Source organism: Rhinoraja longicauda, chromosome 27, assembly GCF_053455715.1.
Source record: "Rhinoraja longicauda isolate Sanriku21f chromosome 27, sRhiLon1.1, whole genome shotgun sequence".
Classification (NCBI taxonomy): Eukaryota; Metazoa; Chordata; class Chondrichthyes; order Rajiformes; family Arhynchobatidae; genus Rhinoraja; species Rhinoraja longicauda.
In genome coordinates, this window is record NC_135979.1 from 11,271,484 (window position 1) to 11,291,474 (window position 19,991).

At 40.0% G+C, this 19,991-nt stretch overlaps 1 protein-coding gene across 4 annotated transcripts in view; it reads right to left on the bottom strand.

The window, feature by feature from the left end:
• LOC144606896 (AT-rich interactive domain-containing protein 1A-like) overlaps positions 1–19,991 on the bottom strand; it is an 83,754-nt gene that overhangs the window by 48,814 nt on the left and 14,949 nt on the right. For 2 of the 4 annotated variants that reach the window (XM_078423369.1, XM_078423368.1), the window contains exons 2-4: positions 10,509–10,715; positions 7,592–7,705; positions 6,666–6,776 (exon numbers count right to left, since the gene is read on the bottom strand). In XM_078423369.1, coding sequence (XP_078279495.1) covers positions 6,666–6,776; positions 7,592–7,705; positions 10,509–10,715 — 432 coding nt within the window. Of the gene's footprint in view, positions 1–6,665; positions 6,780–7,591; positions 7,706–10,508; positions 10,716–19,991 lie in introns of all 4 variants that reach the window. The other 2 variants (XM_078423367.1, XM_078423365.1) reach the window with 1 other exon arrangement.

Sequence of the window (19,991 nt, forward strand, 5' to 3'; positions counted from 1 at the left end):
GAAATGTTTTAAAACTTCAGAGAGTGGTTGATATTGGGAACTTGGTGTCAGAGAAGGTGCTAGATTCAATCACCATGTTTAAAAGATATGTAGACAGGCACTTAAATAGATAAAGGTAGAGAAGGATACAAACCTAGTGCACTTAAATGGGATTAATGTATACGGGAAAAAGATTGGTATGGATGTTGTGGACCAAAAAGGTATTTGTCTGTGCTGTGCTGTACAACTCCTTGACTGTACTCCACTTGGCAGTGAACAAAATACATCATTTCCATCAAACTTTGACAGAGACAATGTGGGTTTTGAAAATGCAAGTGACTAAATGGTTTAAACCAGATCAATTTACACAGGTTAGAACACTTCTCTCATAAAGCAATGAATCAATGTTTTAAGATTGGAAACTCTAAAATGACTATCAGTGAATTCTACTTCTCAGCAACACTGGCAAGTGAAAAGAAAAACTACTTAAATGTATACACAGTGAATCATATTTAATCCCGATTTAGGATTCTCCCAACAATTTAATGGAAATTATTGGCACAATTTATATATTTAATTCCAATTGGTAGCTGCAATTTGAGACAAGCAGACTTTAGCTGTGTTCTCATTGCACCATGACACTAATATATTATGCATTCTGTATTTTCAAAGTTGAACCCATTGATTTGTCTGAGCCACTTTCCACAGTAATGTTATTCCACCCGTAAGAAGCGAACAGCTACAGGTCAAAAGTAAACCAATGTGATTGCTGTGAATAGATAATTAATGCTGAAGGAAGCCCAAAAACATCCTTTAATCACTTCCTTCCTCACCAATCATCCAGGGAGGTATTTGGCAAAGGCCATTCCATTCATGTGCAAATGGTTCCTTAAAACTTCTTACTTAATTGTGCACTTTCCAATCACTGGATTCTCCCATCCCCAAACTGTCTGACCATTTCTACATGAATAACACACATTTTAGCACTTCTCTTCTGCTGCAACCATGCTTTGTTTCCAAATCAGAAACGATATCCAGAGTGAAAAGCCATTTTATCCAATCTAAATTGTTTGACCCTCGAATCCCAGTTACAATTTAGTTTGTTGGGAAGAGAGGGAGCCTACAATTTTACATTATTCCAGATCTGTGTATCTTGGATTCCGCAACAGTTCAGAAATCTAACTAAACAACTTGAACTTCTGACATAGGTTTAAAAATGTAATAATTTTAGCAGATTCTATAGCTGATAACCCATAACTTGTGCAGCAGTTTAGCTTCATTGAACCTTGCACTTTTACAGATTAGCATTAGAACCAGGAAAGACATTTCAAAAAACATTGACATGCACAAAGAAAATCTGACTACCTATTCCAACTGAGGGGTTGAATGTACTATCTACCAAAAACAAGTAGATCTCAAATTTCATTATCAGACAGCGCTCAAAATCTGGAAGAGGTGAAAATAGAAACGGTCGACTCTTGAACACTAAAGGCAGCCTTATGCACATCTATGAACAAGAACTCTCATTTGTTTGTTTGGTTGCTCCTGAACTACAGCCAAAATGGTGCACGATAGGGCGACAATTTTAAGCCCACCCTACTCTCTGTCGTCTCTTTGGCGCTAATGGAAGAAGTTTCATTGAAATCGGTGTTATATATTTAAAGTTATTAACATTTTAAAGTTTAAATCTATCTCCTAGTGAGGGAGGAGGGGAGAAGGAGGGGGGAGGGGAGGAGAGAAGGAGGAGAAGGAGGGGAAGGGGAGGAGATGGAGAAAGGAGGGATGGGGGGGGAAGGAGGGAAGGAGAGGGTGCTGCACCAATGCAATGCAGGAAAGGTTTGGGCCCAACGGGTCCACTTGGTCTAGTAGCTGTCTAAAGCCAGAAGCAGATCTACAATCAGAGTCAAATACCCAGTTAAAAGCACATGCCCAATCATGCGATTTAGACAAAACTGCTGAATGACACAGGGCTGCAAGTCTTCAAAAGGCAGGAGAAAACTGCAGCAAGAGAGAGTTATTTGGTACAAACAGTACTATCCGATTGCAACATTGTCAGCATTGACCATCTTACCCTCTTATGCACAAGATTAATTTGTGGTTAACTGGCAAAAACTATTTTTAATCCTCAAGGTTTGAAATATAGATACCAAATCTGGAGTATGGACAAGATTCCTCAGATGATTATTAGCTTGAATTATTGATGCAGGATGTTATTGCACATAATCGCAACGGCCCAGCAGATCAAGAGCCCCCAGACTTGCACATAACTTGAATATTCTTAGCAACTCAAGACAAGTCTGGAATTGGAAGACAATATAGAACATGCAACAGGAAAGCAATTTGCATTTTAGATTCAGGCCATAACTTAAAAAAACAGAATTGAGAAACTAAACACCAAACTCAACGTAACAGGATGCTTGGATTGATATAGCAAATAGGCACAATCAGGACCCTGGCACCCTGATTCAGCATAACACATACATACAGGAAGGAAGCTCCAAAAGGGAGGCACAAGAATAGCAACAGGAAACAGGCCCCCAGCGATGAATATCTATACACAACCAATAGTAAGATAGCACCCAGCTCTGAAGGCAGCCTAATAATTTGAAAACACAAAGTGAACTACAAAGCATCCAAAAACTACAACGTGTATACTTGTGTTTCACTTATTCTGTTTAACCAGGCAGTGGCTGATTTATGATTTATTCTCAGGACTGCAGAAGTCCCCATTTCAGTCTTGCATTCTTATTCATATTCACACCTCTGTAAAAAATGCAACAGCACAATGCACGAAAGTGTACAAACAAACCAGATGTGCACAAGGGTTTGACTAAACATTACCAGTAAATGTCATCTTATTCTGCACATTAGTCATGGCAGATCACCACAACTATAGGGCCCAGCTCCATGAAATAAAATCAATAATAAGTTAACTTTTACACACAAGGGTCTTGCTGCAAAAAGATACTTAGCCAAACGTATGAAGACTGTCAATTATACAACTACAAAGAGCACATTCCAACTAACTACTCAACTCCAAGAATATCTCACAGGATGGAAAATCTTTACCAAATCTTCACCCAAATGAAAATGGTACATTAAAAGTACATTTAAAAATCTGACAAATTTACAGATTTAAGAGTGCAAGCTTCCTTTTAGTACAGTACAAACACTTCCCACTTCTCCATTCTTTTTGTGTTGCAACCTGATCAAGCTGTGCTGGGACAAACCATTACATGTAGTAACACGATCCATTTTCATTGATAGCCTGGCCAATGATGCGGGATAGGAAATATGTCGAATAATTGTGATCCAGCAGCAAGTTAAAATTCAAATGTTGCTCAGAGAAACAATTAATTTCATACACTGGACTATTCAGAGACAAAAAATGACTGGGAACCTCTATCAAGTGAAACAAGGCCGCCCCCAAGACACGGTGTCCATTTCCAGTTGCCAACAACAGAGATGCCGGAAGGCAGAGTGGATAGTTCCAGCATGATATGTGAAAATACCACATTTGCCATAAACACCAAAAGCCAGCTAGCAGAGAAAGGTGAGGAGGGCAGAGTGTTTTATGTTGTTTACATGGACTTCATTCAACCTTTGACAAACTCCCACAATCGGGTGTTTGTCCAAAAGGTTGGAGCTAATGGGATCCAATGATGTGGCAATCTAGATTCAATATTAATCTGGTTACAGGAAGCAGAGGGTGATAGAGGGATTTATTCTGTTCGATTTAAAGTCCGTCTACCAATATTGGGACGCTCATTGTTTGTAAATAAATATGGTGAATGAGGTATGAACAGCAAATTTGGAGATAAGACCGAGGGTGCCATTGATAGGAGAGCTGTTTAAGTCTACAGGATGATATAGATCATGGATCTCCAAACAATGGCCCGTGGGCCACAAGATTTTATCCGGCCCGCATCAAGCTCTTAGGCGGCGGGGACTGGAGACAGAAGCTGCCGGCGAAGGTTCACCAGCGAGTGGATCGCCACCGACCCAGAGCCGGGACAAGGCAAGAGATCGCAGTGCCCCCTCGCAAACACCAAACTCAAGGAAACTTCCCTTCCCTTCTCGCCGCTGCCAATCACCCCGGGGAGAGAGAGACTGAGGGGGGGGGGGAAGAGTCGGGGTAGAGGGTGAGAGTCGCAGCGTCCCCTCGCAAACACCAAACTCAAGGAAACTTCCCTCCTCGCCGCTGCCTATCACCCCGGGGAGAGAGACACTGGGGGAGGGGGGAAGAGTCGGGGTAGAGGGAGTAGCGGGTGAGAGTGGGAGCACGGGGAGGGGGAGGATGTCAAAGGGTCCGGTGAAGGAGCGCTGCCACTTGCGGGTGCTTCTCCCTCCCTCTCTCCTCTCTCCCAGAGCCAGCGAGATCTGCTTCTGAACAACAACTACACGTGCTTGTTCTTATTTTGCTGATTTAGAGGGAGACGGGGCCAGGGAAGAGAGTGGAGGAGCGGCGCAGATCTCGCTGGCTCTGGGAGAAAGGGAGAGAGGGAGGGAGCAGCACCCGCAAGTGGCAGCGCTCCTTCACCAGACCCTCTGACACCCTCCCCCTCCCCGCGCTCCTGCTCTCACCGGCTGCTCCCTCTACCCTGACTCTCTCTCTCCCCCCCCCCCCCCCCCCACACTCCCCCCCTCTCTCTCCCCCAGTGGTGGTCACTGTATTTTTTCTGTTTTATAAATAACTGTACACCTACGGTATATATATATATAATATATAATATATATATATATATATTCAGCAGGTCAGGCAGCATCTCGGGAGAGAAGGAATGGGTGACGTTAGGTTAGTTTACAGACTGAAGAAGGGTCTCGACCCGAAACGTCATCCAATCCTTCTCTCCCGAGATGCTGCCTGACCTGCTGAGTTACTCCAGCATTTTGTGAATAAATCGATTTGTACCAGCATCTGCAGTTATTTTCTTATATAAATATATATATATATATTCCAATATTTCAAGCTTTTAAAAAATTGAATATTATTTATTTGTTGCCATATAAACCTAATGTAAACTAACCTAATCTAACCTAACCTAGTTTAACCTTTCCTAATCTAATCTAACGTTACCTAGTCTAAACCTTTGAGTTAATTCCATTTATAATACTCACTTTATTTTTTCCTACGGCCCGCAAAAATGTGCCAAATATATAATGTGGCCCTCATGCTGAAAAGTTTGGAGGTCCGATATAGATGATCTTATGGAATGAGCAGAGCAATGGCATTAATTTACGAGATTAGTAAGACCAGGACATATACAAATCAGTGCAGGTTATCTCAGGTTACAACAGGTTCTGAATCAACTGGGAAAGGAATGGCAGATGGAATTGAACTCGGAATGCAAAATGATAGATTTTGGAAAGCTAAATCAGCCAAGGACATAGTGAATGGGAGGACCCTGGGAATGTTGTCGAACAACAAAACCATGGGATGGAAGTACAGAGTTCTCTGAAAATGGCAACATGGGTAGACAGGCAGTGAAGGCAGCGTATAACTGCTTGCCTTCATTCATCGGTACAATAAGTGCAAGAAATGGGATGTCATGTTGTATAGCACCTCCCATCACAAAAACTGCTCACCTTTATTAATCTCAGTAATGTATCCCATCTCATTTTCTTTTGTAATTATTAATCTCTGTAATATATCCCATCTAATTTTCTTTTGTAATTATTCATCCATGCACTATAAAGATGGAAATATCATGCTGCTGACCGAATTTCAAAAAACGTGTTTCATTCATTTCCATACTACCACTGATGTACGTCTTCTCTGATGACATTGCTCTCTCAGTTTACACTTTCTCCACAACTTTCACTGCTCAGTTGCCATGCTGTTAGTCCAATATCCAGCATTAAATCTGTAGAAACTTTCTCTTATTAAGCAAACTCTCTTCAGTCTCCAGCCGAACATGGTTATTTGCAGCCTGTCGCCCTATACGAGCCGAAAGCAGAGATTCCAATTGTGAAACTTGCCCATCATGACAACTGCCCATTTTCATCTCAATAATACAGCGTATCTTATTCCCTCCTCAAACCATAGCCTTAATTTTACTGGGAACCCACACAAATCACTCGATTTTTGACCAGACCTCCTCTAGATTATCCCTCCGCTAATGAAATGATGGAATATAATCAATTGCATTTAATTCCACTATATTCATTAGCTCAGTCATAATTATAAGTACCATTCATTAAACTTGAAATCAGGAGACTTTAATAATTATAACAAAGCTTAGATGTCATGTACAATGTTGTATCATCTCTGTCCTATGAAAATCAACTTTGTATGATCATTCTACTTTTAAAAAAATCAATTATCAGAACAAGTTGCCTATTCCTTCAGACCTATCAACATTTTCCAGTTTTATATAGTATTTGATCCGGCAAAATTCTGATCAAGCTATAACTTGACTTATACAACGGTACAATGGACCACTGGGCCAAATCATAAACACTAGATTTAACCTACAGACGCACAATGAAATCACAATATTCCAACAGTGGGAAAGTACCTAATTGCCATATTTGAAGCACACAAGAAACTGGTGAATAAGAAAGCAGCAATGAACCTACCCCTCCGTAAAAAAGTGGAATATTTATTCTAGAGGTGGTCCACTAAATCACTTGACAACTATTGAATGTCCTTGTAGATGCAAGAAAGGAACTGGAAGAGCACTCACTGGCAGACTAGATGGACGCCCCTGCTGCATGAGGGTCAGCTCCTCTTGGTTGGGTTTGTTGGAAGTCAACCCCTGAGGAGCCTGAGTGGCAAATGCTTCCTGAGACAAATCCTGCTGTAGTGCAAAAACAGAACATTTGTAAATGTTAGGTATTTTGTTAGGCTAAAAGGAAATACATTAAAGCCATAATGGTCAGAACTGCTCCAATTTGATCTTACTAGTTAATCATCCCACTGTTCAGGATACAGATGATTCACTGCTTTCTCAATTAACAGCCGACTTTGCAACTTGTAACAGAACATTTCATTTGCAGGATTTTTTGTTGGCTTAGTTTGTGAATGAAGCTCACTGTCCTGGGACAATTAGCTAAACAGCAGCAGAAATGGAATGTTTAATTAGTCTCTGATCCCAGCATTGATCAGAGAAAACATGCAAGTGTCAATACTAAAAGTGCAGTATTTTGTTCGCCTGAGACAAATACTCTGCCAACACTCAGAGAACTAGAAGGAAGTTAAAGATCATCGGATTGCACCCTACTATGTACAACAAACTATGGACAGAATGATCACGAACCTGCATACACGAGCAATTCTATCATTTGTAAGTATCTGTACCAACAATCTACAATATCGCTGCAAACAACTGGCTTCTTCCACTCATCACATCTCAAAGTAACTACTCACAAGTGCTAGAGTTAAGCGGACATTTAATTAGAACCCAGTAACTTCAATTCCTTTACAGGACTGACAACTTCTTAACAGGCAAGCAAAGGGCACTGATGTTGTACACAAGACCATTACAAATCCAAGCTGCCAAGGCTTCAAGCCCACATCGTGTTTCCTAAACACGGTGCAGGAGTAAATGGCAATGTAATATCAGCTGTGCTGATAAAAACAATCACTGTACTTTTACGGCTCAAAGTATACCTGCTGTAGTGGGAACCGTTGTTGTTGAGGGTATGAAGGCTGTTGCTGGTTGTAGTATGGTGTCTGGCCCTGCTGACAGTAACTGCCTGCACTCTGCTGGCTGTAAGGAGGCACCTGCACAGAAATAATGTAAACAGAATGATTCACTAAGTTCAAAAGCAGAAAAACAAACACAATGTAAAACTAGTTTTCTAAAAATGTACTGAAATCTAAACGGACAAAATTCTGAGAGTAGGATTGCATAGTCTTGGAAACATTTTCCTTCATAATTTGGCAAAGCAATGCTCTGATCTGAGTGCAAAATATAGAGAATGAAAAGTGCCCTATCTGCAAGCAGCATGCAATGGAACAATCGGCATTTAAATTCCATGTTGATAACCACTCAATATACTTTGACATTACAAAACAGCGGTATTCGCAAAAGAACAATTACTTTGAATAATTGAACTTTAATTTTAGGATCTTAGAGACTTTTCTTTTGCTATAAATACAACTTCAAAAAATGGAAGCCCAGCAGTCACTACAGGTCCAACTTGATAACATTGCATTTGGCCTTCTTCACCAGCCCTTCCTCAATCGATAACCTAATAGGTAACATAGAATGCATCCAGGTGTTGTCCAGTCAGTTGTGATATTAAATATGCAGAGATTATTTTAAATAGAGAATATGTGCCGTTGTTAGTCATTAGAACTTGTATTTATATATCTACATGCAGTAAACAGCGGGGCCTTCCATCGCCCGGTGCGGCGCGGCCGCGGGACACCATTCTGCTTTAGTTAAACATTTTGTTCAAGATGGCCGCGCCGTTGTGTTTGGCTGCCTGCCACTGTATGTTTCTTTTTTTTTCCTAATCAGATGTGCAGCACTTTGGTCAACGTGGGTTGTTTTTAAATGTGCTATACAAATAAAATTGACTTGACTTGACAATAGCAAACAGGTTCCAAGTGGTAGAAAATGAATGTTATAAATATAGATCTTGAATGGCCTATTAAAGCAGAGAGAATTACTGTGCAATAGAATTTGGGAGCTAACTCCCACAGCAGCATTTAACATTATTCCTGAACAGACATTTGCAGCAAATTGAGCATAGCTGGACCCCAAATTAAGCATATATCCAGTCCCAAATTATCCACAGGGATGGTAGTGGATTCTCAGCATAGCTGGTGACTGGTAGATGAACTTAGTGATTTCCCACAAGTATCCCTTCAGTCTTTCAGATATATTTTAGATGTACAATCAATCTCACTAGAATACAGCCTTCATATCAATGTTGCCTTCTTGTTAGAGGAAACCAAAACAATCCCATCATCCTGCATAATTGAAAGTTGTCTTTCGTAGCTAATTTTCTCAAAATATGCAATGCTGTCTATAATCAGTCACTACCCGTGCACTTTATTATTTAAAAATCTCCTGACCACGTCTAAATCCTCCTCTCCCAAGTCTTTTCCTCTTTATTCTATTAATACAGGCAACTTTGCAAACCTCCAAATTACCTTTTCCAGTTATCAGGAAAACTTTGATACAATTTTCTAACTCTGGAAATTCTAGTGGAAGACTCTAGAATTAAGAGCCATTGTTGAAAAAGATTATACTCGGTGGTGGTATATAATGTAATAAAAGATAATAAACCGTGCAATTTGGATCGCATTCGCTGAAATCAAATGGTGGCTCAAGTTATTTCATTCCCACACAATTGGGAAGAGAGTAACTAAAATATGCATAAGGACTGATTAAAATCAAAAACATTTCCTCACCAACAATCCCATTTATTTTTAACGTACATAAACTCTAACCCAATAGGAGTGGTAAATCTTGGCAAAGAAACTGAGAAAATAATCCAAATCAAGTTAGCCAAAAATCAAACACCACACTTCCACTCTTAAAGAGATGATAATGGTAATGTCTTTTGTCATTTTCAAACTCGTCAATAGTTTGGAAGGGATCAATAAATCTGTATATTAAACACGACATCCAGCAGCACGTTGTTAACTACTATATAATTGCAACTACCATCAACGATATTCATCGGCCATGGAAAAATGTATATATTTAACGTCATTAAATATGCCAGGTTTTTGCAAATTGGCAATCAATCTTTAATGTAGAATCTGGAGATATAAAGCCACGTAACTGCTGCAGACATATTAAGTTTCCAAATAAAAATATTACAAGCAGAAATGCAGCAACATGTAGTAAAATTCAGCTAGTTAAATTTATGGAGGCTACACCTCGTGGAGGTTACATATGCAGATGCTCCTCAACTTATGATGGGGTTACATTCCGATAAACCCATCATAAACCGAAAATATCGTAAGTCGAAATGCATTTAATACACCTGATCACGTGGCCGGAAGCGAGCTGCGGCTCGTTGCCGTTGCCCAGCTTTTGCACCATCGTAAAGTCGCAATATCGGAAGTCGAAGCATCGTAAGTCGGGGAGCATCTGTATAGAGTCATTGTGATCATCTCCATCCCACAGCCTTTTCATTACCAATCAAGGATCAGAACATTTCGACTATTTCTTGCTCTACAGATGCTGCCAATCTGCTGAGTGCTTTCAGATCTTTTCTCCTCTAAATAATATTCTATTTTGCTCTTTACTGCTTTGAACATTTCAACATGCTTTAAAATCCTTTGCCCTCATTTTGAAATAGCATCTCTGCCAATCTTGATCTCAATCACTTATCAGTAATTTTAGCAAATAAAACATGGAGGTACCTATGAGAGGAAGATTTCGTACATGACTGACTCATCATTGTGCAATGTTTAAAGATGGACAAAACACAACTGGAGATGTAGTATTATATTGGACAGGAAATCCCAAGGAATTTTTCTTTATTTCTCCATGGCATGGAGGGCTACAAAGACCAAGCGTAATCAACATACAGGCATTATTGAATCTCTAATCGCTGCTCACCTGTTGTGGGTACTGCAGCGCGCCCCCCATGGTGCCTTGGGTCCGGCCCTGCACACCCACGGGATAGCGCTGAGGCGCTGGAGGTCCATACGGTTGTCCTGGGTAAGGTCCGCTTTGTTGCGGAGGTGCCTGCTGTGCATATGGATTATTGCTGCCGCCATAAGGCTGAGGTCTCTTCATCCCCATCTGGTCCATAGGGCTAGTTGGCTGAAAATAAATTAGCTAATGATTAGTTATCCTTGGCTACACAACAATCACAAGTCTATCAGCTGCAATTGTTTGCACAATTCAGAAGGATTCATTAGTTTCTCAAAGTATGCAGACACAGATATGAGAAAATGAGCTAATACAAAATAAATTGCACTACTAATTGCATCTTGCCCATTTACAAATACGCTATTTCTCACCAAATGGAATACAAATGGGTGCTCATGGTACTCGCTATCAAAGCAGTTGCATGGTAAAGATACTGAGTTTCTTAATGTCATCAGACCCATCTCCTGTGAATTATTGCACAATAATGCACATTAAACAGAAATCTAAATTATGGAGAGTATAGCAACATTAAGGCCTAACTTTAAGAATTCTACCAGATTTTCAATAGAACTGGGAGCGTAAACCATTCGCAAGCAACTCATATGTAGGAATACAGAATGGTATGCAAATTACATTGTCTAGCTTACATTCCCAAAGAACAAGATCAGGTCACAACTGAGCTAGAACCAGGTACATGTTCAACAAAAAAAATCCAGCCATCATCAACTCATATTACAGAGAATACTTCAGACAAAAGCTGATGTATAAATGCAAGATACCAAGAAGGTCACCATGGTAGTCTAAGTAGAAAGAATGAAATTCCTGCACAGTAAGGGAGATGAAGTTAGACAATAGGTGCAGGAGTAGGCCATTCGGCCCTTCGAGCCAGCAGTTGAGTTCAAATTAACCACATATCAAAATTCAAGTACAGTGAAACTTCAATAATCCAGCATTCAAATATCAGGGAATCCTGATGGTCTGGTATCTGGCTCACTCATTAGTCTTCAATGTGAACTGTAGCCCAGAGGGCAAGCCAGGGTCAATGGCCAGAAATGGGGGTCCTGACTGCAGATGGAATTAAGATACGGTCTGGAACACCAGGTATTATGAATGCAAGCCAGATTGCAACCACAGCACCTATAGAAAGCATATATATTTTCTACTCCCTTAAGACTCAACTGGTTCACTGGAAAATTTATAGACGACCATGTTTTTAAAAAAAAGATCAATTAAAATTTGCTTGGAATTTAATGGCAACTATCAAAAAAATCTGCTTATCCAGTACTGCAAAAGATCTAAGTGCACTGGATAATCAGATTCTTTTAACTATACATGAAAACTAATGCTACTTATCAGTCCAATTTTTGGAGGTTCCCAATTTAATGTATGCAATAATACCCAACTGTGGCAACGATTAATTTATCTGTGAAATTACTTTAAAGTCCATACAACCTTCTACCATGCCCCCAGCCCCAATATGAGAAAGTTTCCAGACCATGTGGAAAGCAGTTGCAATTGCAGACAAATGTGCAAAATGCATCCAATGTACGAGTAGAATTGGTCAAGACTGCTGAGTTCTCAATTAAATAAAAAAGTACTACAATTACCAAATACATCTATGAAATCTTTTTTATTTCACTGGTTGGGACCCATTCAACCTCTGAATACATGAACAGATTTCCTCCACCATTTATCACAACTCCATTTCTCCATTAGGAAACTGGTGTAAAATGGTCCCTTTTCAAGAATTAAAAGCAATTTTCCTTTCTGAAAAGCCTTTGGGGAAGATCAAAATAGCTTAAAAGCTGAAGTGAAATTATCAATATTACTCATGTTACAGTTAAAATTGACCAGATAGCATTTGATGACAGAGGCACAAACCGTGAGAATAACAGCCACTTGTAAACATATGCTTCTGCCAAATTCCCCTACTGGCACAGTTGCTCATGCTCTCACCGTGATCCCAACAAAAATGCAGTAGGAAAAAGACAATGCACCTTTGCACAAGAAACATACTATTTATTCCAGTCACAGGCCAAATATTAAATATCCACAACTATTATGTAGGTACCCAAAGGTAACCAGTCAATAGAAGATTCCTCATCTCAACACCTCTCTTTTTACATGACTACCCGAGAGATTCTCTGACCACTGCTAGTTATCTATGCATCAACCTTAAGAAAAACTTACCGGTTCCTGGTTAGTTATTCTAGTACATATAAACAAGGTATCAGCAACAATAGGAAAAACAAGGAAAGGCAGACACTTTCAGAGCAAAACACAAAGTGCTGGTCTGAAGGGGTCCCGAACCAAAATGCAAACTGACTGTTCATTTCACTCCACAGATGGTGCTTGACTCGCTGAGTTCCACCACCTGTGTGATTTGCTGGTACCAATAACATGCACTAACATGTAGGCAAATGGCACTTATCTTAAAACATTCCAATGTTCTTAAGCAGCAAGCACTATTAAATAGAAATGAGTAAATCAAAAGAAATATTACAGAGATAATATAAAGAGGCAGATTTTGAGGTGGGAGAGGTAGAAAAGCAGAATGGATCAGGACGGGGATTTGAAAGTTCTGCGCCTGAGCAGCCAAGGACAGTCGCAGAACTGGTAACATCAAGGAGCAATCTGAAAACAAAAGTTAAACTGAGATTTAAAGTACATATCATGAAAAAGAGTGATGGTTGAATGAAATAACTATTGAATATGGGAAGTGGATCTTGGGACGAGCTCGTTGCAGGAGGCTCCCGGGATGAGTGGTGGTGGCGGCAGTAGGCTCCTCGGATGCGCGCCGGCAGAAGGCACCTGGCATGCACAACAGAGCTGAGGGAAATCGGAGCCGAAAACCAAGACGGACCCGGTGGACCACCCGCGGCAGCAGTTCTGGTTGGACTAACTGTGCCAAATCTTTATTGCCAATTGATAGAATATTTTACTTGATTTAAAATAAAATATTTAAACTTTTTATATCATGTACTTTCAAAAGTGTAGATACATAAATGGCTAGAGTACAATTTACACAATAATTGAAATCTGTTTGGCCTGATGTGCAGTCGTCGGGCATTTACTTACTTGCTAAATCGGTCTATAAAATGTGGGGTCATTAACTTTGTAAATTATGAAATGACAAACTAATAAGCTACTGTGAGATATGCATACCAAGCTGTAAGACGACACTTGCTGACCCCATCTCCTGCTCATGTAAGTTCATGTTGTTTGGCATCCACATCACCAGAAACATAGCCTGGTCTTTCACACTGATGTGGTGATCCAAAAAGTGCATTAATGTATTTACATTCTCAGGCAACTGAGATTAGGTACGACCACGATGATTCTTTCAAACTTCTACAAATGCACTAGAGAAAGTATTCTGACAGGATACATCTCAGCCTGTCCTGCTCTTGACGTATGAATCGGCAGAGTGGTGAATGCAGTCCAGTCCATCAGAGTCTTGTCACTTCCTTCCATTCAGTCCATCATTGCATCAGGAAGTCTGAAAACATCGTCAAGGATTCCTGCAACCCTCGCTGTTCCCTCTCTTCCCTTCTACCTTCTGGGAGAAGATACAGAAGGTTGATATTTGTTTTTATTATTTCAAATGTCAATATTTAACACCTTCTTCCACTCCAAAATCAAACTAGGGAACGAATTAGGTCTTTTAACACCCCTTTCCCAGAGATGCTACTCCAACACTACCTCATTTAGTTATTATTCCACAATGGCACTTTTTTGGCACTTCACGTGGCACCATAATTTTTTGCTCCCTTTTGCTATATTATATTAATCATTAAATCTATTGTGTTCATCATAATCACTTATACTGTGTATTCCATGAGCTTCATGCAAACAAGGAATTTCATTGTACCCTGATGAACAAATCTGAATCTAATTTCACAAAATGACTCCTGTCATGCTTAACTTCATTTGTAAGGCGGCTTTTGTTTTTACAAAGTTTGTTAATTTATGATGTGCAATTGCGATCCAAAACAATAGGTGTAAGAACATAAATATTGAAGCCTTCTGAAAATGGAGGTTCTAAAATCAGCATATATGATACAAATTTGGTTACGGTTAGGAGATCCTTTAAGACCAGTACTTTAAAGCAGAAAACATTGCCAAGTGTTAATATCAAAATAATAATTAATATGCAATTGATGCAAATATGTAGTTTATTAAAAAACTTTAAATTTAGGTCATATTTCAATACAAAGCCGTTTAAAAACAGTATTTAGAATTTTTGCCATAAATGTAATTGCAAAAATAACCAAAACAAATCAATATTTAACAGTGGTGCAAAGTAGTGGTCACAGAGTCATACAGCATGGAAACAGGTCACTCGGCCCAGCTTGCCCACACTGCCCAATGTGACCCATCTACACTAGTCCCACCTCCTCCCGTTTGGACCATATCAACAAAAAAACTTGGAAGACAAATAACTGAATAAACAGAAAAGAAACAGAAACTGTAAAGGAGTAGAAAGATTTGGGTAAATTAGTCCAGAATCAGGGAAATATGAAACCAAATAATTTCAAGGTAAAATGAGCAAAATGGTGAAAGTTATCAAAACCTAATTACCTTTTCATAAAACCTGCTATATTCTTAATATAATCCTGAAATCTAGTAAAAATATAATGAATCCCCTCACAATTTTGCCTCAGTGAAACCCTCAGTTACCAAATGCATATCACAGGTTTCTAATAATGCAAGCCAATCTAGCTCTGTGCTTCCTTTTTGTGAACCTACTACAAAATACCAGTACCTCTGCAACTAGGCAAGTATTAGTAAATGTAAAGGGCATTCAATTCTTTGTGGTGTTTAAAATCAGCATTCTTAGATCAATGGTGTGACCTCTGCCCTCCGTTGCATTCCATTGTCTTTTATCCTAAGAGAGGATTAAATAGACACTATTACTTGAAACTTCACATCCACTCTTACAGATGAAGCAAATGTTCACGAATTCAGTTAAAAACTCACTAAACTATGAAGCGATCTTGCAAAGCTTACCCTTCTTGCTATACCTCATGCCAAGCTAGGTTCAACTCTGGGAATAATGGTTCCAACATGCTATTTATAAATCATTTTAAATTGAGGGCACTCTGCCTAAAAACTAAAACCTCACAGCTGTGCACTGTTTGAATTGTTGCCAAGTAAATTTTTCATCAGTCTTGGCAATGAATGAATGACACTCAGTAAAAAGGCAGGAGCGTTTTGTGATGATATGACGTCAAGTTAGGGGGGTGGGGTGGGATATACTAAACACTGGATTGAACTGGAGTTTGGATTCATTCACTTCCGTGCAGCATGGTTTGTGAATACCAGGAGATAAACCTCCTTTTCCTCTTTCTTGTAGCATTTCCATTGAACAGCACATGGCTAATCTGCATAAACCAAGGCCATACCACTCCTTGTATAAGGGGTTAGCGTCAGGGGCTGACTGCCTAGAAGCACTTGGATTCCTGCCTGATGACTGATAATGACGAGTCAACAGATGGCTTGGGGTTGCTAATAAACAACGTCACCTGAGTTGCTGCATGGGAAAGGAAGCCAAGCCAATTGTTTAAAAAAACAGCAGCTTCTGTTAAATCAACCTTCTATTCGTCACTACTAATCAGCCTCTGCGTGAACAAATCAAAAAGTTGACCCAGAAAACGTAACGACTCCAATTTGAAATCAACCTGGACCAATACCCACATCAGGATACATTACATTTAAAGATATACATCGATGCCTGACAACACACAAAAGCAGTGTTTCAAGTCATAGCGTCATACAACGTGGAAACAGGCCCATCGGCCCCACTTGTCCACACCGAACAACATGTCCCACCTGCCTGCGTTTTGCTCAAATCCCTCACACCCTATCCGATCCATGTACCTGTCTAAATGTTTCTTAAATGTTCCAATAGTTGCCTCAGCTACCTCCTCTGGCAACTCGTTTCATATACCCACCACCATTTGTGTAAAAATGTTACCCGTCATGTTCCTATTAAATCTTTCCCCCCTCACCTTACACCTTTGTCCCTTTCGTTCTCAATTCCCCTACTCTGTGCAAGACACTCCACAGAGTACTTATACCCAATCTATTCCTCTTATGATTTTGTACATAAGAGGGATACCACCCCTCATCCTCCTACACTCCAAGGAATAGAGTCCTAGCCCGCTCAACTACTCCCTAAAGCTCAGGCCCTTGAATCCTGGCAACATCCTCATAAATCTTCTCAGCACCCTATCCAATTTGACGATGTATTTCCTATAACATGGTGCCCATAACAGAACATAATACTCACAATAAATGTGACCTCACCAACATCTATATATCTACAACATGATCCCCCAACTTCTATACTCAATATTCTGATGAAGACCAAAATACCAAAGGCCTTTTTGACCACCCTATCTACCAGCGACGCCACGTTCAAAGAACTATGTACCTGCATTCTTAGATCCCTCCACTCTACAACATTCCTCAGAGCCCTACCATTCACTGTAAGTACTGCCCATGTTGGACCTCCAAAAATGCAATACCTCTTTTCTCTGTATTAAATCCCAGTATGGAATCCAGTATGGCATATGGTATGCTTGCTTTTATCAGTCAGGGCATTGAGTACATGTCAGGCAATCATGTTGCAGCATTATAAAACTTTGGTCCGGCCGCATTTGGAGCATCGTGCATAGTTCTAGCCACCCCATTCCAGAAAGGACGTGGAGACTACGGAGAGGGTGCTGAAGAGGTTTACCAAAATGTTGCCTGGATTATAGGCTATTAGCTAGAAGGATAGATTGGACAAAGTTGGATATTTTCTCTGGAGCACCAGAGATTGAGTGGAGTTTTGATAGAGGTATAGACAAATATGAAATGAATAGATAGGGTGGATGGTCACAACCCCTTTCCCACAATGGAAATATAAAAAATGAGGGGCATCACTTTAAAGTCAAAGGGACAAGTTTAAAGGAGATGTACAGGGCAAGTTTTTTTCTTTTACACTGAGAATTAAGGCATGGAACAAGCTTTCAGGGGTTGTGGTGGAAACAGATATGGTAGTGGCATTTAAAAGACTTTAGACAGGTACATGGATATGCAGGAAATAGTGTATGGATCATGGCATCATATTCGGCACAAACATTGTGGGCTGTAGGCCGTATTCCACGAACTATTCTATGAACCTTATGCCCCTAAAGTCAGCAAGTTAAATATGCCAGCAGTATAAAATAACTTATTGAAATATTTGTTTGATCTGCTCATTCCAGTCAAGACTACTGTACATATACTTAAACCATACTTAAACTCAGCATTCCTCAGTTTGCTATTATGCAGGGATTGTTTTGCCAAAGGAGCAGTGTTTGGATCTGATTCACACAGTAAATCCACCCTACTCATCCCAAGCCCTTCAATAGTACAGACACCTGTCCTTGATATGCAACCACATCCACACAAAATACTACAATCATTTTATAGAAACATAACTAAAAGAACTGTTACTCCCATCCATACACATCGCAAAAGCGACCGAACTGCAAATAACCCTAATTACACACTACCTGTAACAACGATGTTTCTCAGAACAATTACACTATGCCATATTCCCACGGCCTGAAAAATAGTCATACAAGGATCTCCACTGGATAGCACACTACAGGTACAAGAGCAACACCTCTAAATTTGTAAATGACAAAGATTTGTGGCATTGTAAGCTTTGCATTATGGAGGCTAGAGTTAAATATTAACTGCATGGGGAAAACAGCGCAATTAACAACATAAGCTCGATAGCATGGCATTTTGGACCAGGAGTTTATTTGAATGGTGAAAAACTAGAACCAGTTCAGATCTATGAATCAAGGGTTAATATACAGAGACCACAATGTAATGGACAGTTACAAACAACCTCTAATGATCAATACACCAGTCCTCACCCTTTAGTTGAAAAAAAGAGCATGTTTTGCTGCAGCTGTACCAAGCTCTATTAAAGTTCGAATTTTCGGGTTTTATGTAATCCACATTCCACGTTGTCACACACATACTCACCTGTCGACTAGTTTTATTCTCCCTTTGTTCACCACTCCAACCCACATCGCCCCCACCTATCACTACCAGCCTCTGACATATTCCCCTTCCCCACTGAGCTCCACCTGCCCATCATTAAAAATCAATCATAAATAGATCATTGTTCCCACACATAACCCCAATACATTACACACAAATCTCTACAAACATTAAAGAAAAGGTACCAATTCCCCCAGGGTGCTATATTTCACTCCATATGACTACCGTCCACTCATTTACTGTGCCGCAGCAAGAGAAGCTGTATCTATCTTTCCCATTGTCCAGAACTTAAAAGTAATTCTGGGTGAAACAGTAATTTAGTTGCCCAGTCTTGCAACTTGCTAAAATTTGCAAACCAAATTCAGTTTTGGTGGCTGCTTTGCAGAAATGCACCAAGTTGTCCACCCCTTTAATGATCCATGTCATATCCATTCAGACCTCAAACTTCCAAATGATTCCAGCAAAGCTCAACAAACCTCAAGAAGCAACACATCACCCAACTAGCACATTATAACCCACTGGTGTTCAATTACAAATTTGTTTTTCTCATCTCCAATATTCCATGTTTTTACATTTTCTTCTGCCACTTTTACAAATAGTTGTCTTCCAACTTCATACAGGCTGACCCTAAAAAAAAAACCCAAAATCATATCAATTCCTCTTTAGATTACTTAAAATGATAAAGACATTTCAAAGACCTCACATTTTTATTCTGAGTTTCAAGCTTCCATAATCTTCCACGGGAGTCCAAACATTTAGGTAATAATAAAAGCTGCAGAAAAGCAAGAAATACTCTAGTCTCATTACAGGGTCTCAACCCAAAATGCCGTCACATTGTTTGTCTCCACAGATGCAATTTGACCAGCAACATTCCTCCAGCAACATTTTTTAATCCAGATTCCGGCATCTGCAGTCTTTTGTTTCTCCTTCTCAACAAAATAGTCATTACAGAAGTCAGAGTGAGTGTGAACAATGTTCCTGCAGTCAGTATTCAGCTGGAGCATAATGTAAAGTTCAATCTGAAGGCACCAATATTTAAATAAGTCCAAATGAGAGGGGGGAGGAAGGGGTTGAGGGGGGAAGGGGGACCTCCCCTTTTCCCAGTACCCCTCTTTCCCCCACCACCAAGCCCCCTCCGCAACGACCCCTGTTGTCCCCCTCCCCAGTCCCCATTCTCAGACCCCCCCCATTCTCTCCCCCCCCCCCCCCAGACACACTCTAAGTGTTTTTTCCGCAACATTTCCGGTCACTAAGTGCTTCTCACAGCGATCTGTAAGTGCTTTTCGCAACAATGTAGCACGCATCTCACAGGGGCATTGTGACGTCACACGCTGAAGACCTTGAAAAATCGGTCAGAAATAAAATGTTTTAACTTTAAAACCTCTGTAACTTAAAAAATAT